This window comes from Chrysochloris asiatica, unplaced genomic scaffold, assembly GCF_000296735.1.
Source record: "Chrysochloris asiatica unplaced genomic scaffold, ChrAsi1.0 scaffold00028, whole genome shotgun sequence".
Taxonomy (NCBI): Eukaryota; Metazoa; Chordata; class Mammalia; order Afrosoricida; family Chrysochloridae; genus Chrysochloris; species Chrysochloris asiatica.
The window spans coordinates 15,713,539-15,727,282 of record NW_006408546.1 but is presented as its reverse complement, the minus strand read 5'-3'; the positions used below and the strand labels follow the sequence as shown (position 1 = coordinate 15,727,282).

Here is a 13,744-nt window from a genome sequence, read left to right as displayed (position 1 = left end):
TATCTAAACCTTTCAAGTCTGTGTTAAACATTAAATACTAACAAAAAAAGTTATTTCAGGATAAATTCCCCACTCTTCAACAACTGAAATGAAGCAGATGTGATGCTTAATATGATTTTTCAACAAGGGAATACTGACTAGGTGAAGGGGTCCTTTATGTGCGTTCTATACAAAGAAATTCTCTATGTGGGTTGGACTATGGCTCTAACTCACTGAGCAGTAATCACTGTGAAAACTCATTATTCACCTTCAGTTTCATTCTGTTTTTCCTAGTCTATTGTGTGGCTATCCTAGTATGGTGCTGTAGCATCAGCTAACGACAAGGTTGGTGGTTCAAACACACTCGTCACTCTCTGGAAACCCTATATAGGGTCAATATGAGTCCAACTTGATGGCACATAACATATTAAAATTTTTATTGGGAAAAAATAAAATTTAATATAACTAGGAAAATGATAAAAACTCTGTTTTGTAGCTAAAGCTAGATGTCAATTCATTAACGTCTTATAATTTGGATGGTTTTGGATTCAAAGCAGATTATTTCAGCCTATATCCTTTCCTTCACTTAGAAAATCACCCAACTTCTCTAGGTTCTCACCAGTCCTATAACTGTACGTCATTTAGTTAATTTACTTTAAAATTAGTAGGCTACCTTGGTTGTTTATACTCTGTAGCCACCTCCTTCTATCTACCTAATTTGGTCTAGTAATGGTCTCTGCGTGACTCAAAGGCGACTACGTAATGTGTAAAAATGGAAAGAATTGGTCAACCCTTTTTACCTAAACATCATTTTGGTTCCTCTTTTCCTCTATCAATATTTTATTTTCCTAATATTAGACAGGACCATTTAAAAATAGAATTCACTTTGCATTCTCTTGACCACATACAAATAATGCTGACACAAACTGACGACCATCTGACTAAATGAATATCAAATCTAGTGTCTCCACAGAACCATTCTCCTCTGCCCCTCAGAGCAAAAGGGCCAGGTGTATCTCAGAGCTGCAAATGTTCCTAGAGAAGTTGGCTTGCAAAGCAGGTAACAAAGGCAATGGCCTATCCTAAAGGACAAAAGTAGCACATTTTCCCCCTCTGGTAGAGTAGTGGTTACGAATCGGGCTGTGAACCTTACAGTCAGCGGTTCGAAACTACCAGCCGCTCTGCGGGAGAAAGATGAGGCTTTCTACTCCCGTAAAGATTTATACCCTCGGAAACCCTGTACAGGGTCGCTATGGGTCAGAACTGACTCGACAGCACTTAACAACAACAACAAACTAGACAAAGAGTAAAACAGCTGTCAATGGCCAATTATAAACAATCCCAGAGACAGACAAATCAAATGACTAAACTGTTCCTTTGTTCTGCCTGCCTCTTACTGGTATACTCTCTCTTTCTCCACCACACTAGAAGTACAAGAATGTCATCAAGCTGTCCCAAATCCTCCACTGCACCTTTCTGCCTGTTGTTTAGTCAGTGACTCGTGCACCCGAAGCAACTGGATTTTGAAGTGTGGTCCGTGACACATGTGCAGAACTATCTGGATGCTGATGAAAAAAATGCAGATTCTCAGACCTTCCAGATCTGCTAAATCCAAAGCATTTTGAGAATCATTGCTAAAGTATCCTAAATGTCTCTGCAATTTGAAAGAAAGCCTTTTTAATGAAATAAATCTTCAGATTTTCAGGTAGTGACAGAGTTCAGGAGAGAATTAGGTTAGAAAGGATCTATCTGGGGGAATAGAAGCTTCACCAATTCATACTATGCATACAAGGTCACCTATGCCCCTAAGTCAAGTGAAAAGCTGACCTGTCCCTTTCAAACTACAAGCACATTTTAGTATGTTACTGTTGTTGTTAGGTGCCATCGAGTCGGCACTGACTCATAGCGACCTTACGCACAGCAGAACGAAACACTGCCCGATCCTGGGCCAACCTCACTATTGTTGCCACACTTGAGCCCACTGATGCTGCCATTCTGCCAATCCATCTCGCTGGGGGTCTTCCTCCTTTTCTCTGACCCTCCACCTTACCAAACATGGTATCCTTCTCCAGCGACTGGTCCCTCCTGACATCATGACAGACGTTTGGCCATCCTGGCCTCCACTTCTTCCAACACAGATCTGTTGGTTCTTTTTAAGTAGCAATTGCAAGTATTATCACGTTCAAGTCAAGAATCCGAGTCGCTTTTACTCTTTTCTTTCAGTTTCGATTGTTTTATATGTTTGATATTTTTAATGTGAATTTTCCTTTCTCTTCTTTGAAAAAAAATCATCTTATTTTTCAAGTTGTTTTGAATTAGGACCAGTAACAACTAATTACTTAAGTGCCAACCGGTAGGTATCTACAACATGCCAAGCACTGAAGTTTTATTTCATATTTAATTCTCATACTCACCTAGAGAGACATACAGTACTATTCACGCCTTACAGATGATGCAATTGACGCTCTGGGGTAATAAACAGCTTGTCTAAGTACCAGACTGCTGTTATTGTTAAGTGCTGTCAAGTTGGTTCCAACTCATAGTGTGACCCTGTATATAGTTTGTGAGGAATGGCTATAGGTTTGAACCACTAACCTTGCTGTCAGCAGTCCACTGTCTATCCTACAGTGCCACACCAAAACTCCAAGGCTAGGAAATATTAAAACCGTAAGCCCATGCTCCAGTCCATCATCCCTTCACAAAACCAATCTTTCTTATCTGTCTAGCTGACAGCAAAGTATGTCTAAGACTAAATAACTTTTTATGAGGAAATAAAGTTTTCAAAGGATCCCTTGTGGTGTGGTGGTTAAAGCATTCAGCTGTGAACCAAAAAATCAGCAGTTTGAACACACCAGCCACTCTGCAAGAAAAAGATGTGGGACAGTCTGTTTCCATAAAGATTGTTGTCACTGTTGACTGCTGTCGAGTTGGTTCCAACCCACAGCAATCCTATATAGCGTTTTCAAGGAGCAGCTAGTGAGCTTGAACCACTGACCTTGTGGTTCAAAATGACTTTGCAGTCCTGCGCATTAATCCACAGCACCAAAAAATTACAGCCTTGGAAACCATATGGGGCAGTTTTACTGTGTCCTGTATAGACTGCTGGTGTGGCACTGTAGGATAAGCAATAAACTGTTGACTGCAAGGTTAGTGGTTCAAACCCACCAGCTACTCCTCAGAAACCCTATATGGGGTCCTAGCAGTCAGAAGGAATTCAACGGCACTTAACAAAACAATATGGGATCATTTTAAGTTGGAGTCAACTGGAAGGCAGTAGGTTTGGTTTTACAAAACTATCAAGCTACATGTTTACTGTTTCTTATAACATACTCTTCCCAGTTGTTCCTTGGAAACCCTATATAGGGTCACTATGAGTCAGAACTGACTTAACGGCACTTAACAACAACGACTGTTCTTTTATCCCGTATTTGATATTTTGTCCATTTTTGAGAAGTTACAGTGTTCTTCAGTAAAGAAACAAATTTCTCCAAGTAGCACTCAAATTAACTACTCACATCTGCCACAACTCAAAATACAATTCTGTCACACAGAATCCTTGATTGATAAATGTAGCTTTCTCATATAACAACTGCAGTAGTGATAATAACAGTGATAATAATGATAACATCAATAGCTACTATTAGCATTTACTGAACACTTAAATGAGTCTGACAGTTTCAACTAAACTATTTACTGATGAATCTTAAATGGTATTTCCATTTAGGATTTATCTATAAACAGAAGGAGCCCTAGTAGGGCCATGGTTAAACTCTTGGTTGCTAACTGAAAGGTCAGCAGTTCAAACACAACAACCACTCAACAGGAAAAAGATGTGACAGTCTCCTTTCATAAATATAAAAATGGAAACTTTGTGTGGCAGTTCTAAGCTGTCTGATATGAGTCGAAAAAGACTTGACAGCAATGGATTTTGGGGATAGCCCTAAATTCATAATAATACATCCCCTAATTCATAATAATACACAGTCCTGGTGGCAAAGTGCATTACGCACTAGTCTGCTAAACAAGGTGTGGTTCAAACCCAGCACTCACTCCAAAGACGATAAATGAGACTGTCTGCCCAAGTAAAGATTTACACGGTTGGAAACCCTATGGAGCAGTTCTACTCTGTCCTATAAAGTTTCTGGAGTTGTTGTGTGGCACTGTAGGATAAGCACTGGATTGCAAACCACAAAGTCAATGGTTCAAAACCACCAGCCACTCTTTGGAAACTCTACACAAGGTCACTATGAGTTGGAACCAACCATAGGACACTTAGCAACAAAATAAGTTGCTCTGAGTCAGACTCAACTTGATGGCAGTGATTGGGGGGGGGGGGGTGTTCGTTTTTTGTTTATATACAGAGTTATCTGGCTATGTGTGAGGAGTGTCTGCTTGTCTTAAGAAAGAGTGTTTATGACACAGTCCCTAGGGGCTAGGACTGACAGAGAAGTGGCTAGGTGGTTTGAAGTGCAAGGAGGTGTGTGTGAATTCCCAAAATTACAGCTAGTACCCATTTGACCTGGTTGGATGACTTGTTACTCAAACTGAGGAAGATAAAGATGTCCCATACTGAGACCAAGTGCAAACTGTTACACTTTAACAACCTAGACTTCTGCCTATGAATGGACTCAAAATTCTAACCAAAATGGAAGGATTCTTCTAATCAAGTTTCAACCTTGTTTCCTCAGTGTACTGGGTTGATAGGGATGAGAAATTTAGACATTGGTTATCAAAAAATGAGGAGCTACAAAAGCATGAAGTGGCTGGCTTTCATGATTGTGCTTAGTTTCAGAATAAGGGGGGTAAGGTAGACCCCACTAAATCGTTTCCCTCTTTCCTAGATGGATCTGGTGAAAGGGAATGGAGACTACGGTGACAGGATTTTATGACTCAACTGAGAATCAATTACGAGGGTCTCAACTGTAATTGTAGCTGTGTGACTAAAAGGAAGGAGTAGGTAATCTTTCATTTTAGGAACAGAGGACCCCAGAACTGTCAAGAAGGAAGAGCATGAATGGAGTGTGAAATCTCTACCCAGAAAAGTGGTGACAGCAGACAAGATGGCTGGATGCCTGTGGGCAGGAGGCTGGATGGTAGAATGTGTCCTCTGGACACTTAATGAAAATACATAACTTTCTGTTTTGTAAGTGTAGATTAAATATTTTTGCCTTGTTCTTTTGTGAAATATAAGATGTAAATGGGGAGCCACAGGGAGGAAATGCGATGAATGTTGTTGCAAGGAATGGTCTGTAATCATTATGATGAAACAAGGTGTATGGTTTGCTGAATGCAGAGCTAATAGTGTTGTCTGTAAACCGTCCCCCAATTGATAATAAAAAGTTAAGAAAAAAAAAGTGTTAAATTAAACCTGTATTCTCAACTAACCTCTGTGTGTAGGTACAACCCAAACTGATTTATTTAGCAGACAGATTTAATACCACTTTTCCTGGTAATCATAAAACTAATCTAAAAGGAATCCTGGTATGGCGCTGTAGGATAAGCACTGGACTAGAATGTCAAAGTCGGGGTTCAACTAGTGGCTCCTTGGAACCCTAAACAGGGTTGCTATGAGTCAGAATCCTTGGTAACAACAAAAAGGAGCTAAATTACTTAGTATCTCCTTAATGGGACAAAGCAAGGGAAGCATAATAAGAAAACAAGAACTGTCATGTCCTGCTGTTGCTGTCATCTGAGAAGATAGGAAGATGAGGTGTCAAGTAAGTATCTTACTCTCAAGGGAATCTCCATCTAGCTCCTCTTCCTTCCAGTTCAATTTCTATTCACTTTATCTTACCTCCCCTTTAAAAACTCACAATCTCCAAGACATCCTTTCAGTAAACCTCCCTTTGGCGGGGAGGGGAGGGAAGGCTTTGAAAAAAAGTTGCAGTCAACAGAAACTTCTGTAAACAAAGTACCTTAGCCTAGCTATGAGTTCATATAAGCAAGAGTTCATCTTAAGGTACTATTTGGCTGATTACACTGACAGTATAAGAAAAACAAAGGGTGTCCACACTATTCTCCCACATATATCTCATCCTGACTCTCCTAAGTCTTCCTTCTTTTAGTGAATTCAAGACAGAGAATCCTAAGTATATCCCAGCCTCATGAGGAACCTTGGGCTACAAAGGGTTGCAGCATAACACAGGCCTTCTTAAGAACTTAACTGTTTAAGGAAAAAGAGAAAAGGGATTCCCTCTCAAAAAAAGATCTCATCTTTTGATCATTTAAAATCTTGTCCCATCTGCCACACTTAATTTTATTAAAGAAGCATCACCTCATTTACTAAAGCTTACAAATTTTTTTTATCATTAAACATTAAGAGAATTTTGAAGAAACGGAGGACATTTAGGTTATCAAGAGTTCATTTAAATTTTCTATTGACAACTGTTTAATTTCTGATGTCTATAACATCACTAGACACTCACACCTAATAGACAGTTGAGTTACAACCAAACTATTGACCTATTTTCCCAACCCCTTTCCAATGATAAAAAAGTATCAGTTTTATTCTCTTGTTTTTGCAGGATATTAAAGCAGTGAAAACATTCACCAAAGAAAACATTTTTAATGTAAACCAAGTATTCTAAAAGAAAAGAACTAACCATGTCAGTTAACAATTATCCCAACAGACAGGTCCTTACAGTATAGTATTAGGTTATCATGAATGTCAAGGGATCTTTCCAAAAAGATGCCAAATGGAAAACAAAAGTTACAACTCTGCATTTTCAGATTACATTTGGCAGATTCAAACATGAAAACATACAAAATTTCGATAGACTCTTAAATACATACTACTTACATGACACCTTGTAGAACTTTCTGGGGATCAGGGTCAAATAGCCTGTCAACATAGTGGCGACTGCTAGCTGTTACTTCCTAGAAAGTGGGGGGAAAAATTATGACATCTGAAGCCATGCAAATCACAAATTCACAGCATCACCTATAACATCAAATAGCTATATATTCTAACTTAAGGTAGATGCATTAAAATTTCTATGGAATACTTATTTTTATATGCCCCTTTATGCTATTCAATATTAAACAGTGATTTCTCCCTCTTAGGTATTAAAACAGTTGAAAAGTGCAGTGTTCTTTTAGCTCAAGATGCCAAAGATCAGTATTTTTCTAAGAACATCCAATTTTAAAAACAAGAAAGTCATGGAAAGTAGTGCAAGTTCTACAATGCAGAAGACTTTAGGAAATCAACATAATTAAGACACATATGATAATTTTATTCATTTGAAAGGTAGAATCATAGAGGGAAAGATTTAGTACACTTTTGTACATGCATTATTCATTCGTTTTGAGAAAAATTAGTGACAAGATCAGTAATAGGATGAGAAAGTTGGAAGACACCCTATTCTCACTAAAAATCTAACTGGACAGTCTGACCTTTGTGGTAAGCCCTGCTACTTTTGTCAACAAAAGAACTGGATGTGTGTGTTAAGAAACATGCTAAGTTTCTTAATTAACTCCTGAATGTCATATGCATGTAAATAATGGATAGGAATGTTGCCTCCATGTGGCACCCAGAAAAGAGACAAACTGGATTTCAAACAAGGGAAAAAGAACTTCAGGAAACGTCAACAAGGGGTAGTGTAAGAAGGTCCTGGAATGATGCAGAGGCCTACACTACTGGGACGCAGACTCAAGTAAAGAAAAAAACCACAACCAAGGAGCTGTCAGACTAACTATGAGGAAGAAGCAACTCAGGACTAGGCTGACTTGTCAGGTGCAGCAGAGCTATTCAGTCTGAAGTGGACAAGGCTGGGTAGAGGGGAGTCACAACACAAGAGCAAAGGGAGACACTCGCCTGATTTGTATTGTAGTTTGCTCTGTATATGATTTCTTGTAATGCTTGGGTGGGGACAATATTTAATTTTTATATTTAATTTGCAACTCTTAACATTATTTAAAAGCAAAAAAACGTAAGTATAGAAACCAGAGAAAGGGAATTTTGTCCCTTGCTCTTTCTTTCTGATGCCTACTAAAAGCATGCTTATGTACTGTTACCCATTACCAAAAAATTATTATAGGGAGGAAGAAATAACTTCTCCAATTTACCCAGAACCCCAAATAAAGTAAAAGAGTTATTATTATGCTTTCTGTTACCGTAAAGATTTACAGCCTTGGAAACCTTATGCAGGGTCACTATGAGTTGGAACCGACTCGGTGGCACATGACCACCAACCAACCACAACTTAAATTGCAAAGATACAATATCAGCATAAATTTCTGAGTTATCAAAAACAACAGTATAAATTCTGGCTTTCCAACATTTTAGTTAGAGTCCTGGTGTGGTGCTATGGGTTAATACCAGATTGCAAAGCCGTTTCAACTGCAAGATCAGAGGTTCAAGCTCACCAACTGCTCCTCAGAAACCCTATACAGGGTCGCTATGGGTCGGAACCAACTTGACGGCACTTAACAACAAAAACAATTTAGTTATCCAAAATAAAAGCATATATTCATATTATGAGCTTGCTACCAAAATACCCCTGTAAACAACTAAAATACCTACTCTGTGCCCCATTTATTAAGACACAGTGGTAGCAACAAGCAAAACTGATGGAAATTCTCACCCGAGCAGGGTACCATTAGAGCGCCTGTTAACAGGGTCTGTTTACACAGCCTAAAAGCCTGCATTTATCCTCAAAATAACAGAATCACAGTTAGAAGGACTCTTATTTTATAGTAAATAAAAAACAGAAGTATTCACAACATAAACACAGCACTACAGAGGGAGTTAATAAACTGGAAAATTCAAGAAAGATTTCTTCAGAGGTGTTAGTTTTAGAAAAGGATTAAGGGTGCACCAGGGTGGACCAGAAACGAGAAGGAATCAATGTTACAATCATAGCCACAGGGATGTGAAGCCAACACATGCATACCATCCCCAAGTATATTAGTTGCCACGGGCACTGAAACAGAGGTTATCATTGTATGTATATAGCTATCTCACAACTCATTCAAGTTTTGTGCAACTTTACCCCAACACAATATTCTATCACCATTAACCTTCTCTTTTCCACTCTCTCCGGCCCCTTTGTTGTTGTTAGGTGCCATTGAGTCGGTACCGACTCACAGCAATCTTAGGCACAACAGAACGAAACACTGCCAGATCCTGGGCCAACCTCACTACTGTTGCCACGCTTGCTTCCATCGAAGAGCCCCTGTTGTTGTTGTTGTTAAGTGCCGTTGAGTCGGTTCCGACCCATAGCGACCATGTACAGGGTTTCCGAGGGTGTAAATCCTTACGGGAGTAGAAAGCCTCATCTTTCTCCTGTGGAGCAGCTGGGAGTTTCGAGCAGCTGACTTTTTAAGGTTCACAGCCCGATTCGTAACCACTACGCTACCAGAGCTCCTTCGATGAGCCCCTAGTAACCATTAAAAAACATTCTTGTTTTTTTATATAAGTGAGGTCATATATTTGTCCCTTTGTGATTAACTTATTTCACTAAGCATGTCTTCAAGTGCCATCCATATTGTAGCACATATTAAGACTTCACATCTCCTACTGCTTAAGTAGTATTCCATTGTATGTGTGTAACACATTTTGTCTATACATTCATCTACTGATGGACATTAAGGTTGTTTCTACCTTTGACTATTGGGAATAGTGGTGTAATGCACATTGGTGTACAAATCTTGGTGTTTCTACTTTCAAACTTTTGGATATAAACTTAGGAGCGGAACTGCTGGGTCACATGCTACTTCTATCCAGATCACTCATTTGGTGAACTCATTGCCATTTATATCTTCAAACTCCCAGATTTGTATCTTGAGCCCACAACTCACTCACAAACTCTAGACTTATACATCCAACTGCCAAACTTGAAATCCTTACCTACAGTTTGGGACCTGAGCATTTACAAAGATTTAGTTGCTTATTAATGAGATCAGAAAAACTGTGGGAGGTACAGGTTTGAGTGGGAAGATCAAAAGTTCAATTTTGGCCATGTTAGATTAATATCCAAGTAAGGATGTCAAGCTAGCAATTGGACATCAAAGTCTAGAACAAAACCTGAAGACTGAGCTCTAAGGCATCTGGACAGCCAGTGTGTTGGGAAGAAATCCAGGAAACCAAATGAGCGCTTTCAGGAGAATGTAATGAAATGAACTATGTCATCTACTACTGATGTGTAGCATTCGATGATGACCAAGATCTGCCATTGTATTTAGGAACATGGAGGTCATCAGTTATCTGACAAAAGTACTATGGGCAGAGTACGCGAGACAAAGCCTGCTTGGAGCAGGTTCAAGAAGAGAATAAAAGAAGAATTAGAGCGTTGTTGTTGTTGTTGTTAAGTGCCATCGAGTCGGTTCCGACACATAGCGACCCTGTACAGGGTTTCCGAGGGTGTAAACTTTTACGGGAGTAGAAAGCCTCATCTTTCTCCCGCGGAGCGGCAGGTAGTTTCGAACCGCTGACCTTAAGGTTCGCAGCCCGATTCGTAACCACTACGCTACCAGAGCTCACCTAGACAATTCTTTCGAGGAGAAATAAGGTAGTAGCTAGCTGGAAATGTGAGATCGGGAGAGCCTTTACATTCTTGTTTTTTTGTTGTTTTCTTTAAGATGGAATAAATTAGAGAGTGTTTATTTACTTGACTGCTAACCAGGAAGTCAGCAGTTCAAACTCACCAGACTCTGCTTAAGATGAGGTAATCTGTTTCTGTAAAAATGTATAGTCTTGGACACCCTATGGGGCAGTTTTATTTTATTTTGTCCTTTAATGTTGCTAGAGTCCTGGTGTGGTGCTGCAGGATAAGCACTCAACCTCAATGTCTGTTTGAACCACAAGGTCAGAGGTTCAAACTCACCAGACGCTCCTTGAAAACCCTTTAGAGTCACTATGAGCCAGATCTGACTCAACGACACTCAACAACCACAATAAGGTTGCTATGCGTTGGAGTCAATTCAACTGCCATGGGTATAATAAAGCCAAACCCATCAGGAAATGACCTTGGGAGCAGGTACCTCAAGGTGATACAAAGGCTATAATCACTGTAGACATCCAGAGTTTTTTTTTTAAATTGTTTATGTGGACAATGGATTTTCTATAAAGTACCACAACAGTAGTGGTAGGCGGAGTAAGCAACCACGAGTAGGAGCTAACTTTTAAAGAAATGAGGGGGAATAATAGAAAGGGATTGGTAGATAGTTATGGCATAGAATCTTGTTCTTAAGTGCTGCCAAGTCAGTGCCAACTCATAGGGACTCCATATAGAGCTTCTGAGGCTTTAAATCTTCACAGGAGCAGAAAGCTTCATCTTTCTCCTGCAGAGCGGCTGGCAGGCTTGAACTTTGGACCTTGTAACTCACAGTCACCATGTTCCCACATAGAGTTCAATGAGATTCAAAACTGGAATTTTTATGGAAGAAGGAAAGCCAGCAAACAGCAAAGAGGAACAAGAAAGACCTCTACTTTCACCTTTTTATCTGAGAAGGCTGAAGGAGAAAGCAGGGGAACACGTGTTATCAGGGGAAAAGTCCAGTTTCAGACCAAGTAAAAAGATAAATGAAATGTTCAGAGAAGGGGTTAAAAAGAGGCAAAGGGCACAGGGGAGACAGGGGTCTAGACAGAAAAGTAAATGGAAGTACACAGGGATGAGGAATGATCCTACATTCCTGGCCTTCTTGAGGTACAGTTAATGTAAATGGAGATAAAGAACTTAATCCTGATGGTCATGAAGCAAAAAATGGAAATGAAGATTTAAATGTTGGGGGATCTCAGGTTGGAAAAAATTAGGGGGTTCCTTTCCTTTTCATTCTTGTCAACAACATTGTGGAGGCTGAGGAGGGAGAGTCTAAGCTGGACACTTTTTTTTTAAGTTGTTGAAGACTTAATTTTACTCAGATCAATCAACAACACTTATGGAAACAGCAGTCAAGAAATCAAATGACATATTGCATTAGGCAAATCTGCTGCATAAGACCTCTTTTTAATTGTTCAAGAGCAAAGATATCAGTTTGAGGACTAAGGTGTGCCTGATCCAAGCAATGGTATTTTCTCTTTTGGGGATTTTTTTTTTTTTTTTTAGTTTTTATTGTGAACTGAATGGCAGTTTACATGGTAGAACATCAACTTTACACCATTATTTCCTTGCAATGATTACAATCTCCTCTGTGCATCATCATTTAACAATATTTGCTTCTATTCCCTCTGTTTCTTGTTGGTGGTGGGTGTTTTTTTTTTGGGGGGGGGCAAAAAAAAAAAAAAAACCCAGGGCAAACCTGCCTCCTGGCTGCCAGCACCCAGTCCCTCTCTTTTCATGAGTCTAGAGTCCTCAGCTGCTCCCTCTCTCCATGTCCTCATCTCTGCCTCCATCTCTGGTGTTGCTACTTCTCTGGATAAGGTCCCACATTCTGCTTGTGCTCTTCTCCTTTAGTTTCTGAACTGTTAAAATTAAGTACTTCCCTATTTTTGTTACAAAACTTCTACCTTTACAGTTGTGACTGTCGCAATTAGTCATGATAACAATTACTCACGTTGAATCATACAAATCTTATCCCCATCCCTTTCACCAGACCCGTCTAGACAAGATCCAAATTAGTCAGTGGGGACTCTACCTTCCTCCACACACTCTTAAACTAAACTCCCTTTTGAAAACTTGTAAGCCACTCACTTTGTGCCTTTATCACCCCCTCATTTTAGGTAGCCAATGTCTAAGTTGCCCGTCCTTATCTACAGAGGAGATAGAATTGATACTTGATGTGAAGACTCCTTCCCTTTCACTTGGTATTTTGGGCTACTACAGCTACAAGTATAGGTCAAGTTCATCAAATTGTAGCAATTTATGCTCAATTCTTTAGTTAAACGTTTTTTATCTTCCTCTAGGCAACTTCTGATCATCAAGCCATCAAGGCTAGGTCAAATGGGTACTATCTGAATGTCTGGATGTTCTTGTGCATCTCCCCTCACTTCACATCAGCTGGATGCTTTACTCTCAGCCCTAGTCCTCTGTGGCTCTGTGGTTGTCCCTGGCCTCAGGAGTCTCCATGTTTCACCACACTTCGGGTCAACCAGCGCTCCCTCTTCTCTCTCTCATTTCCTGGTCAACGGGAGTCTATGGAATGTGGATGAACTCAGCCCATTTCTTCATTTAAGCTTGACACTTCTTGTTTATTCAAGAAATCATTTTTGCCCTTGGAGAGGAGGAAGTTAGAAGGGTCCCTTCAAAAAACCCATGCCTTTTTGGACTAGGTTTCTGCAGGTAAGGAATTTGTACAAATGGTGATACCTCTGTCCTCCCAACCAACAGAGTACAATTTACTGAGCAGGAAGCTGAACTCAAGGAGCACAGTCTGAAAAACAGCAAAGCTAGGCAGGGTCAGACTTATGACTTCAGCTTCTTGGCACATGGCTTCAAAGAAATGAGTTAGCAAGTTCTCAAAACCTGGCTCTGAGCACAATGGTTAGGTGCTCATCCGCTAATCAAAAGGTTATAACCATTGCCAAATGAAAAGGCGCCTCCAGGAAGGGGTTTGAATGCCAAATTACTAAGTAACAACCAGACTTGCTATAAATGGGATTTAACTGAAAAATTAAGACATTAGTTCAACTCAAGATTTGGGGTGAAATTGTGAATTTATTAAATGATGAAAAATGATAGTTTAAAGGTTAATGCAATGAAGAGTTATACTCAAACAGATTTGAAAACGTAAAAGAGATGGATACATTTTTAGATAAACACGACCTACCTAAACTTACACAAAGTGAAGTAGAAAACCTGAACAGACCAATAACAAAAGAAGAAATTGA

The 13,744-nt window shown here is 39.6% G+C and overlaps 1 protein-coding gene across 4 annotated transcripts in view; it reads right to left on the bottom strand.

Annotated features, from left to right (window-relative positions):
* ARMC8 (armadillo repeat containing 8) overlaps nucleotides 1-13,744 on the bottom strand; it is a 150,767-nt gene that overhangs the window by 108,381 nt on the left and 28,642 nt on the right. For 2 of the 4 annotated variants that reach the window (XM_006846611.1, XM_006846610.1), the window contains exon 2: nucleotides 6,779-6,855. The exons of 1 other annotated variant lie outside the window; for it this stretch is intronic. In XM_006846611.1, the coding sequence (XP_006846674.1) occupies nucleotides 6,779-6,855 (77 nt within the window). Of the gene's footprint in view, nucleotides 1-6,778; nucleotides 6,856-13,744 lie in introns of those variants that run through there. One more of the 4 variants, XM_006846613.1, reaches the window with a different exon arrangement.